Source organism: Chlorocebus sabaeus, chromosome 14, assembly GCF_047675955.1.
Source record: "Chlorocebus sabaeus isolate Y175 chromosome 14, mChlSab1.0.hap1, whole genome shotgun sequence".
Lineage (NCBI taxonomy): Eukaryota > Metazoa > Chordata > Mammalia > Primates > Cercopithecidae > Chlorocebus > Chlorocebus sabaeus.
Window position 1 is genome coordinate 11,107,326 of NC_132917.1, and position 25,482 is coordinate 11,132,807.

General features: G+C 35.8%; 1 protein-coding gene across 1 annotated transcript in view; it reads right to left on the reverse strand.

Moving 5' to 3' along the window:
• The window catches only part of ROCK2 (Rho associated coiled-coil containing protein kinase 2), a 164,217-nt gene that overhangs the window by 17,721 nt on the left and 121,014 nt on the right, over positions 1-25,482 (reverse strand). The window contains exons 9-27 of the mRNA XM_038006572.2: positions 25,024-25,183; positions 21,943-22,003; positions 21,435-21,446; positions 20,065-20,144; positions 19,208-19,256; positions 18,568-18,703; positions 18,383-18,474; positions 17,899-18,145; positions 17,418-17,524; positions 14,697-14,856; positions 11,187-11,347; positions 10,626-10,810; positions 4,906-4,975; positions 4,174-4,277; positions 3,821-4,007; positions 1,528-1,621; positions 1,352-1,446; positions 386-565; positions 37-205 (exon numbers count right to left, since the gene is read on the reverse strand). Of these exons, the coding sequence (XP_037862500.1) occupies positions 37-205; positions 386-565; positions 1,352-1,446; positions 1,528-1,621; positions 3,821-4,007; positions 4,174-4,277; positions 4,906-4,975; positions 10,626-10,810; positions 11,187-11,347; positions 14,697-14,856; positions 17,418-17,524; positions 17,899-18,145; positions 18,383-18,474; positions 18,568-18,703; positions 19,208-19,256; positions 20,065-20,144; positions 21,435-21,446; positions 21,943-22,003; positions 25,024-25,183 (2,349 nt within the window). The remainder of the gene's footprint in view (positions 1-36; positions 206-385; positions 566-1,351; positions 1,447-1,527; positions 1,622-3,820; positions 4,008-4,173; positions 4,278-4,905; positions 4,976-10,625; positions 10,811-11,186; positions 11,348-14,696; positions 14,857-17,417; positions 17,525-17,898; positions 18,146-18,382; positions 18,475-18,567; positions 18,704-19,207; positions 19,257-20,064; positions 20,145-21,434; positions 21,447-21,942; positions 22,004-25,023; positions 25,184-25,482) is intronic.

Sequence of the window (25,482 nt, forward strand, 5' to 3'; positions counted from 1 at the left end):
TTAAGACAAATAGTAGTGCTGAAAGCAAATCCATACCTGGAAACCCATCATCTGCCTCAGCATCCCCTGGTCCACTGCCTATACTGGAACTATCCAGACCAATATGCAAGGCTTGGAGTTGTGACCGCAGCTGCTCAATGTCACTGTCTTTACTGTCCAATGTCATCTGCAGTTCAATTCGAATCTGGCTCTCTTCAGCTATTTGCTATAAGAAATTTAATTACAATAAGTTAATTGGATGCAACACAACTCAACATTTTGCTTCTGGGTTCAATAATAATTATTAAATAATAGAAATGGTCTATAACCAGTAAAACAAACAGATATGAAAATAATTCTACTTCTTAAAAAGAAGTCTTCAGTAGAGTCCAAAAAGTATTCTTACTGCCTGCATTTCATTCAGTTCTTTCTGATACTTGATCATCTGCTGGGTCAATTTCTCACGTTCAGATTTAAGCTCCATATGTAGCTTTCTATTCTCCTTCTCTTTTCTCCGCACATCTGTGTCATTACCACGCTTGACAGGTTCTTTGCGATTCATGATCTCAGCCAACTTATTCACAGCCTTAAAAAAATGTAAAAATAAGTATAATACATAAATAAGATAAATAATGTGTATGGTTTCTCAGTATCTCATCAATAGCAACAAGTCATGCAATCACAAATACTCTCCTTCCCTACACACAGGGCTACAAAGAAACACTTTTTATAATATTTAAATAATACACCTCCTTTACTACTCATCATCCTTCTCCATCCAATGCGCCATTAGATTTTTATTCGTGTTTTCTGAGAATTATAATTTAAATATTTATAGAATTGATCTGATGTTGCTTTCTACCATTATGACTTTTTAGTTCTAAGAGAGACTTTAATAGGCAGACCTTTCTGCTTTTATTCTGGAGGAAGAACATTTTGCAGTGGCATCATATTAATAAAATATTCTATGTCCAACAACGGTGAAGAGTACCTAGTACCCCACCTGTTCATGCAATACATATGCAACTGTAGGAGTTGGCAGAGAGTGAACTAACTGACCCTTTTCAGGTTGTCAGTAAATGGTCAATCCCAACAGTTCTTAAAAGTAGAAAAACATATTAAATTACAACCATAAATTGAAAGAGAATGTGATTCCAAAAGGAAAAATTAAGAAAAATTTTAGTAGCTATAGAATTGAACAATATTAATCAAATCTAACTTCTCCCAACCTGGCAAAAATCAGATAATTGTGACTTCACAAATACTGGTACATTCGATGACTACGCTACCAACTTGTAATGTTCAAAGTAAAATGTAAAACAGATAAACTGAGACAAAATTCAAAATCATATTTAGATTCTATTATACATACTTGAGTTTTGAGTGTTCTTTCTGTTAACAGCTGTTTCTCAAACTGTGCTTTAATAGCTGCTGCGCTTATTTCTTCGTCTTTCAATCTAGACAGTTCTGAAACATGGAAAAAAGTTAAAATTACATTGGTAATTACAGTAGCTGATATGAAAAATAAACATTTTTGTTAATACATACGCTCTTGAACATCTTTCAGCTTGTTATTTAATTCTTCTTTCTCATTCGCAAGATTGGCAACATCACTAGTTAGTGTCCTATTAGTTTCTTCAAGCTAAGAAATGAAAGAGGAAAAAATAATCACATCCCAATTTACATAGTTTATGTTATAAAACAATGATTCAAATAAGAAACATTCTAGAATATTGTTAAACCTCTTATTTTTCCTTTTATTTTTTTTGTGAGTCTTGCTCTGTCACCCAGGCTGAGTCTTGCTTTGTCACCCAGGAGTGCAGTGGCGTGATCTCAGCTCACTGCAACCTCCGCCTCCTGGTTTCAAGTGATTCTCCTGCCCCAGCCTCCTGAGTAGCTGGGATTACAGGCATGTGCCACCACACCTGGCTGATTTTTGTATTTTTAGTAGAGAAGGGGTTTCACTATGTTGGTCAGGTTGGTCTCAAACTCCTGGCCTCAAGTGATCGCCTGCCTAGGCCTCTCAAAGTGCTGGGATTACTTACAGGCATGGGCCAACGCACTTGGTGTGAAGGAAGTTTTATTGTAAATTATGTGTTTCCCCTTTCCACCCATGATTGTATTTCATTACATACACATGAAACAATACATAGCGTGGCTTTATGTGATTTTCTTCTTCTTTTTTTTTTTCTCTCTTTTTGGAGACAAGGTCTCAAGCTCTGTTGCCCAGGCTGGAGTGCAATGGCACTCGATCGCCACTCACTGTAGCCCCAGCCTCCAGGGTTCTAAGGGTCCTCCCACCTCAGCCCCCATGAGTAGCTAGCTGGGACTACAGGCATGAACCACCACACCTGGCTACATTTTTTTTTTTTTTTTTGTAGAAACAGGGTCTCACTATGTTGCCCAGGCTGGTCTCAAACTCCTGGAGCTCAAGCAATACTCCCACCTTGAACTCCCGAAGTGCTGCAATTACAGGTATGAGCCAGCATGCCAGGCTGTGATTTTCAATCTTACTGAATTTATCTTTCTGTAACTGTTTTCACTCAATAGCATATTAAAGTATTAAATTGCTGATACAAATGAAGACTTAATTCATTTTAACTGACATAATAGTTCCATCTTCTATTACATTTAATGCATGCATTCATTCATTCATTCACGGATATTTGAGTTTTTGCTAACATATTTATGCCGCTATAAGCATTGTGCCGAAGTTTCTATAGTGTATTTATCTTAATGTAGACTTTCTTTGGACTGCATTATGTGAATGCCTAAAATTTACTGGAAACTGTCATGTTACTTACTGTACTATGCCATAGCAAATTTATACTTCCCACAGTGAATAAGAATGCCATTTTCTAGACATTCTTCAGACACTTGAAATTGTCAGCCACTGAATTTCTGCCAACGTGATGGGTACGAAATGGTATTTCAAAGTTGTTTTACCTAGGCTTTTCTTGGACAATAGTGAGGTTAAGTATGTGCTTATATATTTACGTTTTCCCTTTTAGCTAAGTTTTCTTCCAAATTCTTTAATCTTACTGAATTATCGACATTCTACATATACTGTAGATACAAATCTCTTGTTTAATAAATATATTACAAATATCTCCTTTCTGTCATTTGTTTATGCTGTCCTCTGTCATATGCAACTTTTAAATTCTGTTCTAATAGCTTAAAATTTTTATTTTTCATAGTTAGTCCTTAAGATAGCTAGAATTTACTTTTCTGTGTGGTGTAGTGGGGATTTAATTTTATTCCTTTCCACATAAAAATACAGTTATTCCAAAACCATTTATGAAATGTGTCCTTTCCCTGTGATTTGTACACTGCCACTCCCATCATATATACCAAGTTCCTGTATGTGCAGAGATCTTTATGGCCTCCCTTTTTCCATTTCCACTGAACAGGATTGAATATCCCTGTTCTAATACCACACTTTTTAATTACTGCAGCATTTCAATATGTCTAGTTAATTGATAGGGTAAACCTAACTACTTGATATTTGACCTCTCTCTGAAATTTTTATTGCAATTTTTTCATCCTGCATGGAACTGTTTTCCTGGTAGTTTCAAGATTCTTCTGAACTAAGTTCTATTTAAAAAGAAAAAAAAATGACCCTTTCACTTTAGACCTTTAACTTTGAATTCATTAACAGGTGAAGTCACTTTTAGTAAGCTCCTCTGACAACACTGAGAAGATGACAGTTAACTAGATAAAAAATCTTGTAGTCAGCATATATGATTTTTCATTTAGATCTGTGATACTTAGTATGTCTAAAGAAGATTTAAGATATAGCAATTTAATTATAATCCAAAAAAGCACCAAGAATTTGACTTACAGAAGCAATTGTGGCATCTTTTTCGGTAAGTTCCTGTTTGTGTCTAGCCATCATCTCTTTGATCTCCAGCTCTTTCATGATCTTCTCTTTTTCCAAATCAGAATATTGTTCTTCAGCAATTGAACGAGCCAGTTGCTCAGAATCTGCTTTGGTCAAGGTGATCTCCAGTTGGGCAGCCAAGGAGTCCCTACATTTTAGCAATATATCATTTTAATGGTTCAGTTTTCACTATTAAGTGAAAGTTTTTGTCTAATTCACTTCATCAATAATTTTTTATTTGGTGATTACCAGGCATTGTTCTAGGAGCAAAGTATACAGCAATGAACAAAAAGAGATAAGGGTCTCATACTTACCGTTCATCCTGTAATTCCTGTTTCTTTTGCTGTAATTCTTTACCAAGTTTGGTCTTTTCTTCACATTCTTCTTTAAGCTCCCTAACTTGTGTTTTATAAAGGGTCTAAATAGCAAAATAAATAAAATGTATATCATCATCAGGAATATTGCTTCACATTCAAAAGCTATCCAGACAAAAAGGAGAACGAACACATACATATATCTTCTTACTGTTAAGTCCCTGAGCAAATGAATAGTTTAATGAACTTTCCTATTTCTAGTCATCAATTAACTAATACAAATTCAGCTAATAATTAAGAAGTATGATTTTCAACTGGATATCATAGTGATATTTCTCATTTAATAGCATAGATAGGTAAAATGAGTAAGGAGGGAAGGAAAAACATTAAGAATTAGACAAAAAATGTTGTTAGCTTAAATCAATAAAACAGGAGTTTCTACTTCATATTTCTAAAACTGATGTCAAAAAAGCACAACTATTAAAAATGATAATTTTATTATAATTTTATTTCTTGCCTTATGAAAATATTTTCTTCCTGAAAACAATGCTGTTAATCAGCTTCATCAGGTATGTTATGTGCTTAGAATTATTTTTCTAGCAATAATAAATTTCTCTTAAACTACCTATATTCTTTTGCCCAGCTGCTCTTTTTATATGAGTTGTATGGTATAAATAAAACATCCCATCCAAAACTGTTTGCTATTTGCAAATTAATGCGTCTGGAACTTACTGAGAAATACTGTTCTGCTTCGAGTTGATCCTGGAGCTCCTTCATTTGCCCATCTGCATCCTGACGTTCTCTGTGAGGACAATAAATCAAAGGTTTAACTAATTTACACACATTTTAAAGGAGCAGCTCTCAAGGTATGATCTGGGGGAAGCCCTGGGAGTCTCTGAGGTTCTTCCACAGAACCCATGAGGTCAAATCATTTTCATAATACTGAGCACCATAGCTTTTTTTAAAGTCTCATTCCCTCGTTATGTACCATATGTACTTTTCCTGAGGCCACATGACTTGTAATTATGTCATTCTGATGGTCAAAAAAATATGTGTTTGTGTGTTCCTGTGTTTTAAAGTTTTCTCAGTTTTAATTTCTAACACAATACAAATCATTAGATAAAACAAACGAAAACACAAACTCATTTGGAACCCTTGATAATAATAATAATAATAATAATTATTTTTTGAGATGGAGTCTCGCTCTGTCGTCCAGGCTGGAGGGCAGTGGCGCCATCTCGGCTCACTCCAAGTTCCGCCTCCTGGGTTCATGCCATTCGCCTGCCTCAGCCTCCCGAGTAGCTGGGATTACAGGTACCCACCACCTCGGCCGGCATAATTTTTTGTATTTTTTGTAGAGATGGGGTTTCAACGTGTTAGCCAGGATGGTTTCGATCTCCGGACCTTGTGATCTACCCTCCTCAGCCTCCCAAAGTGCTGGGATTACAGGTGTGAGCCACTGCGGCCAGCAGAACCCTTGATAATTTTTAAGAGTTAAAGGGGTTCTGAGACCAGTGTTATACTAAATCAACATTGAATCACACATTCACATACAGATATTATGATCAGCCATTTATGCCAACCAAGTGTAAGAATCCAAAGAGCACCTCAAATCTGGTGATCTTAGTGGGGAGTGAAGAATGCCTGGGAGGGGGTTTCTGGGGAGGTAAGAAGTGCTGGCTTTAGATCTAAACATGGATGGTGGCTGCACAGATTTGCATACTTTGTAAAAATTCACTCAGCTCCACACTTAGTATTTGTGTACTTTTTCTGTATTATGTTAATCTTCAATAAAGGAATAAAATAATAAATAAAATAAAAGCAAGCCCAACAACCCATTTAAGAAGCTAGGTTGAAATGGTACGTTAAATTCTGGCCTTATTTTAAAAACATAAAAATTATAGTTATTCCAAACCAAAACTAAGGAGGAATAAAGTAAGTTGGAGAACAATACAATTTGTATCATATAATTTAAAAACAAGCAAAAAACAAAATAAAATGTATAGAAAAGTCAACCTCATATATATTTGCTCAGAAATATGGATAAAGGCACAGAAAACAGTCTGGAAGGAGAAATAACAAACTGTTGACATGTTACCTCTGGAGAGAGGAAAATGTCTGCATTCATGAAGGAGAGCTTCTACTGCTTTATCTTTTTTTTTTAAATATAGTCTTGAGTATTTTACAATGGGAAGCTATATGAATACCACTTGGGTATTTAAAAAATCTACAATGCAGGAAGACTCAGAGGTAGCACGTGATTTAACCCCAGTCTCTCCAGTTCGTATACTGCTTAGAAGGTTTATCCTCATTCCCATTTAACATAATTTGCTCACTTTGTTTACTCACTGGCTCTTAAACTTGCAGGTAAAAAAGGAAGTTATAACTCAATGTCACTTAACTGTGTCATTTCTGTATTTTATTGTTGATAAGTATACTGTTGAGAATTCATGATTCTTATTTCTCCATGAGGCAAAGATGTGAGAGATGCTATTTAACAAATATATGAAAGGTCAAGTTTCAAAACTGTCCAATCATTGTCAGCTAAGCCCACTTGTAGCAAACCACAGTATATTTTCTTCTTCAAGAGCTGATATCTTTCATTTATATGTAACTTTTAAAACCTAACATTTATTAGGTATTTAAGAAAAGTAATTTTCAGAAAGTATTATTTCAGAAAGCAACCATGTAATAGGCACGTGGTTACAAATGAGGAGTACAGAACAGCAGGAAGAAATTACGGGAAGTAGAAGTCTCCTCATGCCACACCTCTCCACCCCTACTAATCCTGTTCCCCTAGAAGAAATAACTGTTTCATTTCTGTGTTGTCTTTTGGTGGTTACCTCCACATCTCAGTTATTTCTTGACATAAGTTTTAGATATTATTTGCCAATTCCCTGTTGTCAGACTTGAATTTAGCTCTCTTGTCTTCCCCAACCTCTCCCCACCTCCCAATAGTTGTATCACTCATCTAAGTGGTATAATGAACCCCCCATTTCCCTCTTAGAGCAACCACAAACTACAATCTCCCCAGTTTATTAGATGAGAACTCTAACACTCCCACCCTGTCTTTGTTTTTGAAATTTCATGAGAATATATCTAGATGTAGATCCTTTTTCATTTATTTGCTGAGTCCCTTCAGTCTAAAGACATTTCTCCTTCGGCTATGGGAAATTCTTCTCTATTATTTCTTTAATTTCCTCCTCTTGGTTTTTCGTTCTTGCTGGAATTCTTATTTGCTGGGTGCTAGATCTCCTAGAACAGTCCCTCTGTGCCTTACCTATCTATGTCTTTCAAACCTTCCATGTCATTTCTTCTTTTGTTCTACATTTTAGGAAATTTCTTTGACTTTTCTTCGAACCCTTCCAACAAATTTATATTGGCAGTAATTACTCATCTTCAAGAGCTCTTTCCTATTCTGGCTGTTCCTTTTACATTGTATCTGGTTCTCAATTAATGAAAGCAGTATCTCCTGAAATCTTTGATCAATACTAATTACCAGTAGCTTTCTACAGTGCTTTTGTTTTTCCATAACTTTTAGCAGTTCTCTTCTACTCCTTGATACATGTTTCCTCCGGGGGCACTTTTCCTCTTTCATTATTATAATCTTCCTCTTTCAGATTGCAGGCTTTCCTCAAATGCTTAGTGATACTTGGTTATTTATTTTCAAAGGAGGCGAGAAAAACTTTAATCTCTATGTATGTAGGAGTTTTCTCACTGGCAAGCTTCAGTTTAAGATGAGAGGCTTTAAAAGCCAGCATTAAGCAAGGGGACCCCTAAATGCCAGAGTGAGAAAGGCTTTTCACCCCATATTAGCTGTTCTAATTACCCCAGAGGTTGTACCCAATTACCCTGTAGAGGAGAATGCTCTGATAAAAACCCTAGTGGTGGGAGGTGCCTGGCTGCAGACATATCTGCAAGGGTATGATCAGCAGATTATGTATGTATGATATGTATGTATGTATGTATGACAGAGTATGATCAGCAGATTAGTTCATTTAGTGTCACAGCTTACTCCAGGCCTTACTTGCTCTGAATACTTTTTTTCCATCCATATCCCACTTCATATATACCCCAGGCCTTATATATACTCCTTTCTTCTTTTGTTCTACTTCATCAGTCACAAGGCTTCCATTTAACTGCCATCTCATTCGCTAGAGAACTTTCTTGCCCTCCAACCCATTCTCTTTCTTTCTTACTGTGGGTTTATACATTTTTAAAATTCCTTTACTAGAGTTCTTCTGGAATCTTACGAGAAAGAAGAGATATGTATGTTGGCCATTTAAAAAAGAAGCCAACATAGCACTTCATATGTAAATTCCCATTGCATGTATTTTTTTTTTAATCTTGCATTCAATTACTTATGTACCTGCCTTATCTTCCTCACTGAATAACTAATGATAAAATGCTAGTAAGCTTCTCATGGGTAGGAAATGTATTTGGTTAATCTTTCTATCTTTCATAGTAACTACTACAATGCCTTACATCTAAGAGGGATGTAAACATTCATACAACATTTATTGAGGATGTAGTATATGTAAAACCTTAATCAAGGATTGGGGGCCGGGCACAGTGGCTCACACCTGTAATTCCAGCCCTTTGGGAGGCAGAGTCAGGCAGATCACCTGTGTCAGGAGTTCAAGACCACCTTGTCCAATATGGTGAAACCCTATCTCTACTAAAAATACAAAAATTAGCCAGGCATAGTGGCAGGCACCTGTAATCCCAGCTACTTGGGAGGCTGAGGCAGAATTGCTTGAACCTAGGAAGGGAAGGCTGCAGTGAGCTGAGACCATGCCACTGCACTCCAACTTATGCAACAAGAGAGAAATTCTGTATCAAAAAAAAAAGGACTGGGGAGAACAAAATATAAATAAATGATTTTTGTCCTTCAATTTTAACCCTACGAACACTTTCTCTATAACCCTATTAGGTGGCTAAGATACAAAACATGGGTGTCTTTGGTGGGGAGAGGTAAGGAAAAGAGGGATTAAGAAACAACGGAACGCTATTCACTTACAAGGAAAATAAGAGGCATACACACTAGGTATAAACAAAGCATTATTAGAAGTGGGAAGGAAACACAACCTAGATGATTAACTAGCTCTTACATTTGCATAAACGCTATTGTTAGAATAAAAAGCGGGCCTGAAATGAGAGAGAAAAATAAAGCTAATATACAGGAAAAAATAAAAAACACAATGAAAAAGATGTCTGATTATTGTTCCAATTTCTAATTCCAGTTTTAAAAGTTTAAATCTCATGAAGTTGAAGGTCTAGGCTTACCCTGGCATAAACAGATTAGCCAAAAAAAAAAAAAAAAAAAAAGGCTACTTGAGTATTTTGAGCATCCTTTCTTAGACAGTATCAGTCTTACTGACCTATCACCAGGTGTGCATAAAGCAGACAATTACAATGAGGATAAATTAGTAGTAGCTGTAGTAGTTGTAACAGTTAATAGATCTAGCAGTAATAGTCCCTAACACTTCTCATATGATGCATGCTTTAAATAAACCATTGCTTTTCTTTAGAAGATCCCTAACAAGGAAGCGATTACTGCTCCCTTTCACAAGTGTGATAAAAGGCTTAGAGAAATTAAATCATTTGCCCAGTGTTGGTTAGGTGGTAAGTAACAGAACCAATATTCACAACTCTGTCTGGATCCAAAGCCTTTGTTCTTTCCACTCTATCACACTGTCTTTCATCAAACAACTAGGATCCAATATGACCTCTGGTCATGATTAGGAAGAAGTAGTTCACCTACTAACAGAATAAATGGGACAAATTTTAACAGTATATCTACTATATATTTAAATTTATGTTTTTTAGAGTTGAGTTCCTGTTATGCTGCCCAGGATGGCATGTAGTGGCTATTCACAGGCATGATCACAGCGCAATCGCACTTCACCTCAAGTGATTCTCCTGCCTCAGCCACCCAAGTAGCTGGGACTACAGATGTGCACCACCGTGCCTATAATATTTTTAAAGTATTTTAACAATATGTTTTCCACTTTATAAGTAAATCAAGTAGAGCACTAGAGTATATCCTATGACACAATTAAAAATTTACATGCTGTTTATTTAACAGTCAAACATTTCCAAGTCTAAGAAACTAAGGAAACAAACAACAGGCACACGGACAATAGGCTTGAGAAAGAGCCCTGAGGAGGAATCTAAAAGCATGGTGTGAAAATCCCAGGTATTTTCTTCTGCCTCATCACTAACACTTCCTCTGTCATCACATTGTAATTAGGTAGCAGTGGTAAAAACTGTTGGGGAAACAAATATAATCTTGAAGGACAACAGTGACACTCAACACATTACTTACACAGAAAGAAAGAGAAAACGTGGTCAAGAAAGTAAAATGCTCAAAAGAAAACCCACAGATACACCAAAATTAACATATACATGGATAATTCTGCATATTAAAACATCTCAATCAATTAACTTACTTTCGAAGTTCAGCATTTTGTTTTTCCAAGTTCATTTTCATTTCCATGAGATGGTTATTTTCTTGCTTTAACTGCTTTTCTGACATTTTCAGTGTGTTAACCTGTTGTGTTTGCATCTTCAGGTCATTTTGTGTAAGGCAGCGCTTCTGAGTTTCTTGCTCTATTTTTAACGTCAGGTTCCTAACCTAAGAAATAAATTATGTACTTGGTATATAAGTAAATTATTTCTATTTTTTTAATCAATGAAGTTGGTATAAAATATGGTGATGTAAAACAGATTTTTTTACCCTTAGGTAGCTAATTCATTTCATACTAAAATTTTTTTTGTATTTCTAATAATATTATAATTGCATTTTTAAAACAAAATATAATCAGGTAAATATAACTTTAAAAATGTTTAAATTATGATTCCTTTAGTACAGCATCAAAATTTAGTTAAACCAACAAGTTGTAGACTATTATAAGAAAAACTTTAAAATTATGAAACCATCACTAGACCTTCGTGAATAAACTTATTAATTCATTAGTTTATTATTAATCATTAGTACGCTTAATACTTACATCCTCATTTAGCACATCTTTCTGTTTAAGGAGCTCATTTATTTTCTGCTGTGACTGTTTGAGGTCACAGTCTAATATAGAACATCTTTTCTCAGCTTCTAGCAATAGGTTCTCCACTTTCTGTTTTAAAGTTCTTTCCTCCAAGAGCTTCTTCTCCATTTCTAGTATAATAAAAATGGGCATAATCATAAATTTACATATAAAAGAAGCATTTCAAATATATGACAGTGCTAATAAAAATTACAATGATGCTGCCTTATATTTGTATTGATTTTCAATTTAATATTTTAATAAATTAAAAAATAAAAGCACATTAAATATATGACACCATACTAACAAAAATTATAATAAATGATGCTGTCTTATACTCTATTAATTTTCTTTTTTTCTTTTCTCTTTTTTTTTTTTTGAGACAGAGTCTCACTCTGTTGCCCAGGCCGGAGTGCAGTGACACAAAACTCAGTTCTTCATAACCTCCTGGATTCAAGCAATTCTTGTGCCTTAGTCTTCAGACATAACTCGGGTTTACAGGTGTGCACCACCACACCTGGCTAAGTTTTGTATTTTTAGTAGAGACAGGGTTTCCCCATGTTGTCCAGGCTGGTCTCAAACTCGTGACGTCATGCAATCCACCCACCTCGCCACCCAAAGTGTTGGAATTACAGGCATGAACCACTGCGCCTGGCCTTAATTTTCAATTTAATATTTTCACTACTACTCTCAATATATTTGAAATGTCAAGAATTTCATACTTGAAAATTAGGAGTTTCATTCACAGAGCATAAAAATGTATCACTCTCTGCAATATTACATCTATTCTAATGGAAGTAAGATAGTTCTGCCTTTATTTATATTCTACAAGATGCTTACATCTTTAAATAAAGATTTCTTGTATTTTACTGCTACTCTGTGTCTCTCAGTGTTACTATATTTACCTTAAAACAATTCAGGTAGATTCCATGATCTCCATAGCACTTTCCCTATTAACACATTATTATGCAGATATGAAAATTATGTTTTACGGAGGTGGTAAAGGGCAGGACTCTGGAACCAAATTTTCTGAGCTTAACCCCTGGGTCTAACACTGTTGGACTGGGCAAGTGATTCACCTCTCCGCACCGCTGTTTCCTTATCTCTAGAATAGGGATAACAGCACCTACCTTCCTAGGGAGGTTGTGAAGATTTAATACATGTGTACCACTTAAATGCTGCCTGGCATATGGCAAGCACTTGGTAAGTGCTTATTATTTACGCAGAATTTTTAATGACCTAAGGAAACGCTCACAATGTTTCTTTGCTCTTTTAAAAAGCAAAATGGTATAGAAAACAGAGAAAATTTACAAAATAGTATCCTACTCATAGGATTATGAGTAATCTTTGCTTTTTTCTTTTTATACTTTCCTGTATTTTCTAAATTACTTACAATAAACTTTTAATCTATTTTACTTATCAGAAGACAAAGTGCCAAGTGATTTCAGTGTTAAATGTAAGTCATCACAGTTAGAGTATTATCTTGATATACTGGTTAGTACTTCAGTTCACATTCAATTAAGGCTCTTCTGCTTTTTCATAACCAATGCTCAACATCTAATTATCATCTATTATAAAGTTATATTAGATAAAAATTAAACCTATGAATATTTAGTGTTTAATGAATGGTCTTCAAAAGTGCAGAAAAATGAAACATTCCCCATGTAGTACTAATAATAGTTAGCATTTCTAAACACTTTACATGGTTTACTGCACTTGATTTTCACAACAAGGTAACAATACTATAATTTTCCCTTTACAGGAAACAAGGCACAGAAAGTTTAAATAACTAGACAAGGTCACATAGCCAGTAATTATTTGGTAAGCCATGTTCTTAATCCAAGGAGCTAATGACATGCAACAGGAGGACCAAAGACTTTAGCCTCAGATTTGAATACCATTTATAATATTTAACAGTTTTGTGTACTCATGTGTAAAATATGGAAGTCATCATGTATCTTACACATTAGCGTTTTAACAGTTTGAAAAAAATGGTAGTTAATACTGAATTGGTTCGTTTTTATCAGTTCAGAGAATAACCACTAAACAAATGTCCTCATTAAAAAAAAAAAAATCACCATAACGTAGGCATAACGTAGAACAGAAAGAGGCATTACTGCAATAATGAAACTACTCTTTTTTTTTTTTTTTTTTTGAGATGGGGTCTTGCTCTGTTACTGAGGCTGGAGTGCAGTGATGCAATCATGGCTCACTGCAGCCTTGAACTCCTGGGCTCAAGCAATGTTCCCACATCAGTCCCCCAAGTAGCTGGGACTACAGGCGCACGCGACTACATCCAGCTAATTTTTCTATTTCTTGTAGAGATAGGGTCTTGCTATGCCAACCAGGCTGGTCTCGAACTCCTGGGCTCAAGAGATCCTCCCATCCTGGCCTCCCAAAGTGCTAGGATTACAGCTGTGAGCCACCATACCTAGCCTGATATATTCTTTATCTCATTTTGAGCAGTAGTTATGTAAGCATATCACAAAACGTAAAAAATGTTTACATTTTATTATTGCATGTAAATTATACCTCAATGAAAATAATTAAACTCTGTCTTCTAGGCCACAGACAAGGAAACTTTCTCCCTTACAATTAGATTTTTCTAAATAAAGTACTCATTTCTTTCTTATCATCCTGATTTAGTGCCTTAAACTACACTGATTTTTACTAAGCAAATCATGCAATAATTAAAAGGCTATTTTTTTCTAAGTGATTTACTCATAAATGTTATGCTTCAGTATGAAAATAAATTTCTGTTCAAGAGTTTTAAGCCTTTCACAAGAATAGCTTAAAGTACTGATTTTCTTTGGAATTTCAGAGTCATTATAAACAGTCAGTTTGGAAAAGAAAAAATTATCCTAAGACAATTCCAGGATAAAGGCTAGTTTATGGGAAGGTTAACTTTGTTATCTATTAGTATTATATGGCTTTGACCAAATCTGACTAGTATCTTCATCACATTAGAGATCAAAATACTCAGTGAACTTATATTCTAGTTAGACCAGCTACTACTTTTAAATCCTTACCTTGCATAAACTGGCAAGAATTTTATAATACAAAACTCTTGTATTACAAGAATTTACCTGTATCAATAGTAACAGGTATACAGCATGTGAAGTTCAGACATACCTTCTTACTACTGATATACATATACAGAGTGGTACAGATATTGCCAGGTATATAATATTGAGAAATATTAATTTATCTCTGATCTAAAAATCTCTGATCTAAAATATTAATTTATTTTTGATCATGTAATTTTGTGTTTGGGTCTTACTATCTTAGAAATGATTACTGTAATGATACAAAGGAAAAATAATATAATATCTATGTAAAGCTTCCCTAATAGCTTTTTCCCCTCCAATTCCCAATATTTGACAACGAAATATAAACAAATATGTTTCAAAACCAAAAAGCTGAACACAGAATCAATTCTTAGGAAGATGCTGCTGGAAAACCCTCTTTAAAAATGCATACCTTTCATGGCTTCTGATTTGGCTTCTTCGATGGACTCATAGATCTTATTTTTATCTGCTAGTCGTGCCTTTGTGGCCTTATGTTCAGCTTCTTCTTGTTCTAGGCTCTGCTGTATAACTTTTAGTTGGTATGTCATATCTATTTCCATGTTGCTTTTTTCCTGTTAAATATTTAAAATGCAGCTATCAACAAAAGAGAGACTAGCTCACAATTTCAAAAGCTTTCTAATTTTTTTTTTTTTTTTTTGAGACAGAGTCTTGCTCTATTACCCAGGCTGAAGGGCAGTGGTTTGATGATGGCTCATTGCAGGTGCAACCTCACCAGGCTCAATCGATCCTCCCACCTCAGCCTCCAAAGTAGCTGGGACTATAGACATTTGTCACCACTCCTGGCTATTTTATTTTATTTTTTAATGTAGAGACAAGGTCTCACTAAACACTGCCTATCCTACACTGATCTTGAACTCCTGGGCTCAAGTGATCCTCCCGACTCAGCCTCCCACAGTGCTGAGATTATAGGTGTGGGCCATGGTGCTCAACCTTAAATCATTTTTTAACAGGCTTAATACGAATGTTCAGTATTTTCCCTCCCATCTTCACTCAAACCTCTTAGAATAGTAATCTATATACTCTACTTCTCACTTCCCACTGCACCCAAGTCTACACCACCACTCTGCTGTTCCAAGATCTGTATCAAGATCACTTAATCTCAACCAAAAGACCAATGCTATTCTCAATATCAAATTCTAAAGACCTTTTTCAATCTTATCTCATCTGAACTCACTGCCACCCTTAAAACCATCCCTTGGCATTGCCGACCTTGTACTTAGTTGGTTCTCTCCATTCTGCTTGCATCCTTCCTGTTGCTTCTGAGGCTTTCCCAGCTGTCCCTTAATGTTGGTGATCTAAGCCTCAATGCTCCTCCTATTTTCTACATATTCCCCAAAGGTTTTCTAATTCTTTTAGTTCTATAGTTCATATCATGAATATGATAAAGGGTTTTTTCCAAATAAAACCTTTCATACAAAAAATGATTTCTCAAACTACATAATCCACCAACAGAGTTATCTACTCTGTCCTAAAAAAAAAAAAAAAAAAAAAATCACTACTTTACACAGTCTCTTCCCAGATGGGCTATTTCACTCACATGATTTCAGCTACTAACATACCAATGACTCAAATATTTCTAACTTCGACTACTATAGCCTACTGCAGTGCAGACATTCTAATTTGGCTTTCCCATAGGTACCCTCAAACTTAAGAGGACTAAAGTGGGTTTATCACTGTCTCTTCTAAATGAGCCATTTTTCCTTTATTCTTTATTAATAGCATCAGTATATATCTGGTCACAACCTACAAATCTGAGACTCATCTTTGACTGCTATTCATGTGCCATATCTAATCAACTACTAAGTGCTGCCAAATATTCCTCTTCCAAATATTTCTCAGTCTTTCAATTTTTCCAACCTTTTAATGGCTACACGAAGTCTCCCATTATTCCTTATCTGCATTACTGAAAAAGTCTACTGACTGGTCTCTCTGCCTCTAGTCTTGTCCTCCTCAAATCTTTTCTCCACACAGTACACAGTGATCTATCTTTAATGTACCTCTAATAAGATCATCCAATTTAAAGCCCTTAAGTGGCTAGCCCATTACTATATTCAAAATTTCTTAATAGAGTATTTGCTATCTTGCACGACCTACCTCATGTGGAGCTCTGTAGCCTCACTCTGACCACTGAATTCCTCATGTCCTTACATAACAACCACATTGTGATCTTCAGGCCAATCTAACCTGATGTCTTTTTCTTTTCTAAGTTTCACTGGAACATAGCCACAGCCATTCCTTTATGAATCACAGCAGGGCTGAACAGTTGCAAGAGACCATATAACCCACAAAAGCTAAAATATTTACTATCTTGACTTTAAACAATTAAAGTTTGCTGACCCCCCACTCTATACTCTAGAAATATTGAACAGCTTTTATGTAAATAAACAAACAATGCCTTTTTTATTTTTCATCCTCTATGTCTTTGCTCATGCTGTTCTTCCTAACTTGGACTGTGCCTTTGCCCTTATCAACCTTTCCTGCTGTCAGGTTAGGGATGCATCCCATACACCCAATACATATACCCCGTCCATAAGTCTTACCATTCTGTTTCCCATACTGCATTAGAATTATCTTTGTGCTTTATTATTACTTTTAAACTTACCTATTCAACTGTGACATTATTCAAGGCAAGAACTGCATCCTGATATTTCTACCACATATAACACACTGAATATTTAGTTGAGTAAATAAATAAGTGAATGAAAATAAAACGCTAACTGTATAGACTCTAGAAATCGTCCCTTTCTTAAGAGTATTTTAAAGGAAAAACTTTTAAATGCCAAAAGTCACGGTGACTTTATATATATCATTTTTAAGGCATGTTATGAGTCAAAATTTGAGTTTTCCTTGAGTTCCTACAGAGATCCTCATTATCTACACTCCAGGATAGGTCCCCTTCCTTTGTGAGCAGCCAGCATGCTGAGGGCTGCTTGTATAGCGTTATGGTAAGCCTGCAGATACATCTCTTATCTACATATCAAGTCCAAATGGAAAGGAATCCATGAGCATGTGGAAATACTACAGTTAGTGACTTCCTTTAGTTTAGAATAAGTTTTCTAGCCTGAAAGTCTACAGTCAATTTTCTTATGCAAAAATACAAATCATGTTTTACCTTTTCCAAATCAGTAAATCTCTCCTGCAGTTGCCTCTTCTCCAGTTCTACTTTCGCTATTAAGATTTTGCCGTTCTTTAAATCTTCTTCTAGGCCAGATATTCTACCTAAAAATTTCAACGTTTTTAAAAACATTAAACACACAAAATATATACATTCAATTAAGAATAAAAAGTTTGCAAGCCACCTTCTATTTTGGAGCTGTTATTTGCGAGCAGGAGTTTTATACTTGTTGATGTGCTTTACAGTTAATTCAAATGGAATCCAATCTACTACCTGAAGAGTTTAATACTTAAAATCATACTATTTGAAATTAAATCTTTTGTTCATAAAATTTTGTCAATGTATTTCTAATATTCTAACTTTACATAAGAGTAGTATACTCAGAAATGTCCTACTCCAGCACACTATCCATCATCTAAAGTTATTTTAAAAATAAGAATCATCGGAATTAATTCAAGTGCAACCACGACTTCAATACCTTGTAAATCATTAATTATCTCTGATCCATGGGTTCGATCCCTCCTTTCAGATTCTAGTGCTGACTGAAGATTGATAAATTCCTTTTCAAGTTTTAACTTGGCAGTCTCCAGCAGGCAGTTTTTATCTTGTAGATCTCTATTGTTAGATTCTAGCTGCTGAATCTGTTTTGAACTTTCCGCCTGGGTTTTCCTTAACCGGGCTGCAGTATCAGATTCTGTTCGCAGTAAAGCATTGGTTTCATCCAGCTGTTATTCCATTCAAAACCAAACAACAACAAACAAACACAGATGTATGAAATGAAAATAAGTCAATCTATTCCCCTATTAGAAACTATTTAAAATAAACAAAAACCTAAAAATATTTTCCAAATGATTTCTAAAATTAGAGGTAAAGGCCTTTTGCAACACTTAAATTAAAACTAATGTTACTGCATGGTTATAAATAAAACCCAATATCTTTACTACAAATTGAGATCCACCTACTTGTCTCTGGAGTTGATTCACTTTCTCAGTGGATATCTGAGAGTTTTGATTTCTTTTTTTCAAATCTTCAAGTTGATCTTTTAAGCTGTTAACTATGATAAAAAGCATTTCAGTGGCAAGGTTAACATAACATACATACACACACTTAATTTTTTTCTTGATAATTAATATTCTACAATACAAACCATCATTTTCCAAATTTCGTTTCTTGTCTGCTTCATGATCAGCTTTCCTCTGGTATTCTGCATTTTTGTGCTGAAGAAGCGCCTTTTCTCTTTCTAACTGTCTTAATGCTGATTCCACACTTTTCCTTAAGGTAATCTGAAATAATGCTTAAAGTTATTATCGAAAAAGTATGTATAAAAATAAAATCAAAACAAAAAATACTTGTTATTCCAAACAGATAAAAAAGATCTCAAAAAGGCTATCACTTTTTTGTTAAAACTGTAATAATGCTTTCCATGATTGTAAACTAGCAAACCACTCTTAAATCATAAAGACCATAAATATTTGGTTTACTATTCAAACTTCATGTAACTTTCCATGACTACTGAACTATTATTATTTAATACTTTGGCCTAAAACGTTATGAATAGCATTTTTTCCCTTGAAATATCTATACATACTAAATTAACTCAAGTTTGCAAACACATAACAGAATGAACCCTATTTATAACATGATTTCCCTATAATTTAGTTCTATCCACCAATACTACAAGGTGGGTTTCATGTATTACTATAGTACTAAGAGAGCTCCTTAGGTAAGTCCAGACATCAACGATGTTTACTAACGAAAATGTTAATAAAAAAGTGGGGCAACATTACCTCCTCTTCTAGCTCCTTTGCTGTTTTTTCTAGGCGAGTATTAACAGATCTAAAGAATTTCAAAACGAAACAGTAAATAACTTCTAATTTACAATAAAACATAGTCTATAAATTTAAAAGTAATTATATAATCACTATGTAGCTCTCCTTTTTTTTTTTTTTTTGAGAGGAAGTCTTGCTCTGTCACCCAGGCTAGAATGCAGTGGTGCAATCTCGGCTCACTACAATCTCTGCCTCCCAGGTTCAAGCGCCTGTCCTGCCTCAGGCTCCCAAGTAACTACCTTGGCCTCCCAAAGTGTTGGGACTACAGGTGTGAGCCACTGTGCCCGGCCTGAGCTCTCCATTTTTTTTTTTTTTTGAGACGGAGTCTCACGCTGTCGCCCCAGCTGGAGTGCAGTGGTGCGATCTCAGCTCACTGCAACCTCCACCTCTCACGTTCAAGCGACTGCCCTGCCTCAGCCTCCCAAGTAGCTCCCTTGCCTTCCCAAAGTGTTGGGATTACAGGCATTAGCCACTGCGCCAGGCTGTAGCTCTCCATTTCTTTCTTCTCTTTTTTTTGAGATGGAGTCTCGCTTTGTCACCCAGGCTGGAGTGCAGTGGCATGATCTCGGCTCACTGCAACCTCTGCCTCCCGGGTTCAAGCAATTCTCTGCCTTGGCCTCCCAAGTAGCTGGGATTACAGGCGCCCGCCACCACGCCCAGCTAATTTTTGTATTTTTAGTAGAGACGGGATTTTACCATCTTGGCCAGGCTGGTCTTGAACTGACCTCGTGATCCACCCACCTTGGCCGCTCTCCTTTTTTCAGTAAATGTTTAAACTTAAATTTTATAAAGTAATAATTATCTACAAAACATACTTGCACTTCTGTTCCAGTTCCTCTTTGGCTTGTATCTCACTGCTAAGATGTTCTTCTAATGTATACAGTTTTTTCTGAATCTATCAAAAAACAAGAAACTGTAATTACGTATTTTGGTCATATTTGAAGATGGGAGGCTTAAAGAAAATGATAAACTGATTTTGTCTTCCACTAAACATAATGTCCTATATAATGGTACAGTATTTGTATCTTCTTAATGTGACTTATATATGATAAAGGGAAAAATTTCCCATCTCTTGCTTTACACATGTATGTATGAACACACTTAGGTAACCATGCATAAGAAGCTCTAACTTTGGCAGAACTGTTCTATGACAGAAAGTTTCAAATTCATTATAAAGAATACCACCTCTGATATCTTCTGCTGCTTTTCTATGAATGATTTGCTTGAAAATATTGTCATTATTTGTGCTAGTCAGATAAAAATGAACACATCTAAAACAAATATTCAGAGTATTCAACTGAATATGCTCAAAAGTATATTACTGTGGAAAATAAGAATATAAGCTCTTCTTTTATATCTTCCTACGTAATGCTGGTAATATTACTGTGGAGTAATCAATAACTTTTGAATAAATGATAGGTAATTAATTACAAGCCATCTCCTCAGCAGTGTTTCCTAGCCATGTAAGTCTTTAAACAAGCTAAAATTACCGAAACTATTAAATAATCCATTTCTGGAACATTATTTACTTTTTAAAGGATTTAACATTTTGAGCTCCTGTGGTGCCTTTGGTAAAATATCACGTACTTTACAAATATTGTCTTGTTAATATTAACAACAATCCTACAAAGATGGTAGCATTGTATCTATTTGATAAAGAAAATGAAATTCAAAAAAGGTAAATAACCAGGCCAAGGTATTAGCATAGCTAATAAGCGGCAGTGCCAAAAATCAATGCAGTTCTATTAGACTCCCATGGCAATGTTCTTTCCAATATTCCTTCTAGTGATCAGGTTCTCCATGGTTTTAAACACTGCATCTATCTTAAGCAAAACTCTATTTTCCCTTAATAAAAATATACAGGCTAACGAACTAGTCAAGTTTAATTGCTTTTGGCTACTACTGCATTACAATAATTTGAGCATACCATTTATTACATGCTAATCAGAAATTCTTGCTGCCAGTTATATGCCCTTGATAAACAAAAACAATATTAAATAATATATATTTTAAACAGATCCACAGAACAATAATAAAAGAGATACTTGGTAGAAAAAAGGTTGTGAACTTCTCTCTTGGGTAATGTAGTACTCCAAAATGCTAGGTAGGATATGACTATATTTAAACATTGCGAGAGTGATGAGTTTTTCTCAGTTTTTCAATATATCTGACAACATCAACATACCTCTTGACTTTCCTATTTAAAACAAAACAGAAAACACATTAGAATATTAAAATGCTGGTTATATTCTGTAAAATTCCTAAAACACAAACCATAACAAAACTATCCAACCTAATGCTTTAGTTTTCATAAGTTTGAAGAAAAAATGTTTAGCATCATCATTTATGTGTATGTGTATATACATGTATGATTTAGCTTTGCATTCATTTATAGATTATAGAAGTCAATTTTCTAAATGTTATTATAGTTGTTTACAAACTTATTCTATCACTTTTGGCACTCAACTAAGCCTAAAGCCATGTAAAAGTCATCTTTGTACTAGTCACCATGTCTTGAATGACACTATTCGCATAAATCAATCATTGCAATGCTATGTTAAACTGTATTACACAAGGAATGCCATCTCATGATTTTAAAAGAAGCATCAAAATAGCTTTTTAAAAACATGGGTATTACTAAAATATTTAAACATGCAACTAAAATAACTACAGGAGTAAAAATGTATACATACTTCATTTTTCCTTGATTGTATTGAATCATTTTCTCTACAAGATGGAGAGTCACTTAATAATCTATATGGAAGGGGGAGAAAATAAATTATTTTACATTTCATCTTAATCCATGTGCTATTTTATTCAAGTTATTCTCAGACTTAAATGTCAAACACAGATTTCTCTCTTTTCACTTCAATACATTATTTATAAATGAAGCCATATTTTTCCCTCAAGACATCTGTATCATTTCCAATAATTTAAAATACTAGGGCCAGGCGTTGTGGCTCACACCTGTAATCCCAGCACTTTGGGAGGTCAAGGCGGGCAGATCACCTGAGGTCAGGAGTTCGAGACCAGTGTGACAAACATGGTGAAACCTTATCTCTACTAAAAAAAAAAAAAAAAAAAAAAAAATTAGCCAGGCTTAGTGGCGGACAGCTGTAGTACCAGCTACTCGGGAGGCTGAGGCATGATAATCACTGGAACCCGGGAGGTGGAGGTTGCAATAAGCCAAGATCGCACTACTGCACTCCAGCCTGGGCGACGAAGTGAGACTCTATCTCACTCAATCAATCAATCAAACGCTAAACTTTTCTTGCCTTTCCCTCTTACGAGATAACTAGTCTTTAATTTTGTTTGCACCAGACGCACTAAATGAAACTATACTTCCCACCTCTTCATCTTATTATCTCACTTTTCTTTCTTGTTTCAATCTGTCACCCAGGCTGGAATACAGTGGTACAATAATAGCCCCCTGCAGCCTCGAACTCCTAGGCTCAAGTAATCCTCCTGCCTCAGCATCCCAAGTAGCTAGGAGTACAGGTGCATGCCACTACACCTGGCTAATTTTTAAATTTTTTGCGGAGAAAGAGTCTTGCTATATTGCCCAGGCTGGTCTTGAACTCCTGGCCTCAAGTGATCTGCTCGCCTCAGCCTCCCAAAGTGCTGGGATTACAGGCATGAGCCGCCTGTAATAGTTACAGTTTCTATAACTATTTAATTCTTCTACACCATCTTCTCGAAAAAGACCTCTCTCCTTTTTAAGGATAACACGTCTTTATCTCCAGGTCTTAAAATATATAAATCATCACTTCTATTTTACTATCAATTTCTTTCAACTGGGTTCTTCCCTACTGCCTACACCATGCTTGTGTTTTTCCTGGCACTGATACCCTCATTTTGGTCAGCATGACAGTAGTTTTTAGGGTGACCAACAACTCATCCTGGTTTGCCTGGATTTTTCCTGGTTTTGGCATGAAAGTGTCATGCCACATCCTAGGAAAACCCTCAGTCCTGGGCAAATTGCAATAGTTGGTTATTCTGATCATTACATACTACACACACGGATATACTACAAGTTTGTCAAAAATATGTTTCTCAAATATTCAGTGGCTTCCCAATGCCAGGCGGTCAAAAGCCCCTTAGCAGAGCACACAACAATCATCTGCTGATTATTCTTCCCCAAAACTCATTCTTTTTTTTTTTTTTTTTTTGAGACGGAGTCTTGCTCTGTCACCCAGGCTGGAGTGCAATGGCGCAATCTCGGCTCACTGCAAGCTCCGCCTCCCAGGCTCCCACCATTCTCCTGCCTCAGCCTCCCGAGTAGCTGGGACTACAGGCATGCACCACCATGCCCGGCTAATTTTTTTGTATTTTTAGTAGAGACGGGGTTTCACCATGTTAGCCAGGATGGTCTCGAGCTCCTGACCTCGTGATCCGCCCGCCTCGGCCTCCCAAAGTTCTGGGATTACAGGCTTGAGCCACCACGCCCGGCCTTTTTTATTTTAAAGACATGGTCTCACTCTGTCGCCCAGGCTGGAACAGCTCATTCCAACCTTGAACTCCTGGGCTCAAGTGATCCTCTCATCTCAGCCTCCAAGTATCTGGGATTATAGGCACAAACCACCATGTCTGGCTTTCTCTTTTCTTTTGTTGAGATGGAGTTTCACTCTTGTTGCCGAGGCTGGCGTGCAATGGCACAATCTCAGCTCAACCACAACCTCCACCTCCTGGGTTCAAGCGATTCTCCTGCCTCAACCTCCAGAGTAGCTAAGATTACAGGCATGTGCCACCATGCCCAGCTAAGTTTGTATTTTTTAGTAGAGACAGGGTTTCTCCATGTTGGTCAGGCTGGTCTCAAACTCCTGACCTCACATGTGATCTGCCTGCCTCAGCCTCCAAAGTGCTGGGATTACAGGCATGAGTCACCGTACCCAAGTGTTTTTATTTCTTTTTTAAAGACAGGGTTCCACTTTGTTGCCTAGGCTGGTCTAGAACTCCTGGGCTCAACTATCCTCCCACCTCAGCCTCCCAAAGTGCTAGGATTACATGTGTGAATCACCACACCCAGCCTCAACATATTTTCTAATCTTACAGCCAATACTCACTCCAGTTAACCAATATTTATTGAATGATCTTGTGTCAGACTCTCTGCTAGATGCAGAGATTACAGGCAAGAAAACCACGTAGTCTCATCGAGTCCTCTAAACAGTCATGATATAGTAGCACCTGCTCTATGTTTGAGTGCTACCGGACTCAATGTGAGTGCTCTGTTCCCAATGTGTGCTCACATTCCCAACATTTGCTTCCACTATTCAACACCTCACAACAGTCCCCTAATCTCTCCATATTTCAGCCACTCAAAACTTCTTCTTGTTAGACTTGGCTAAAATGCTGCCTCTTCCCAGAGATCTGACCTGACTTCTCCCTATTCGCACCCAAGAGAGATGATTTCTGTTTTTCTTCTGAACCATCCCAGACTCTCTTAGCATCTTTCTTAAGGCAACTGTCACATTTTACCCTTCTTTATGACTATATAATTCTCTTATATCCTTCATGAGATGACAAGCTTCTTCAAAAACAGGTATCTGCTTTTACTCTATATCCCCAAAAGAATGTAAAATGGTGTCTTGCAATAACTTATAAATGAATAACATATAACATTCAGAAATAATAAAATAAAATTAAGAATTCTTCTGATGATAGTTCTTTTGGAAAAAACAAATTAGCACTTTATCTTCTGTAATTCAGTCTCAAAATAAGACATCATCTTATAGCGAGATTCTAAAAACAGTAAATATTAATAATAAACTACATACAAATTTTCTCTATAGTAGGTAAATCCTATGAAAGGCAGCTGATTTCCAACAAAAGCTTTAGGAATTGGGAAGGTTTCTACATCTCCTTTGTCATCTTCAATGTCATCGAAATTGCTGCTGTCTATGTCACTGCTGAGTTCAGGTACTACAGGAGCTGCCGCTATTAAAAGAAAAGAAATAAATTATTTCATTCACAATCAAAATATATAAACCATCCTATTTTATTATGATATATTATTTATTATTTAATAACACTATATAAATTTATAGCAGTGCATTTTCCATTTTGTCGATTCACAGAATTAAAATTTTGTAATTTAATGCTATATTAGATCAGTTTTAAATACAGATTAATCCATTAAACAAGGAAAGCAACATATTATTCTAGTTGTTAAAAATTACAAGCAGCAATAATTTGCACAGAATTTAGAGATCTCAATTTTCTACGTTCTCAAAACA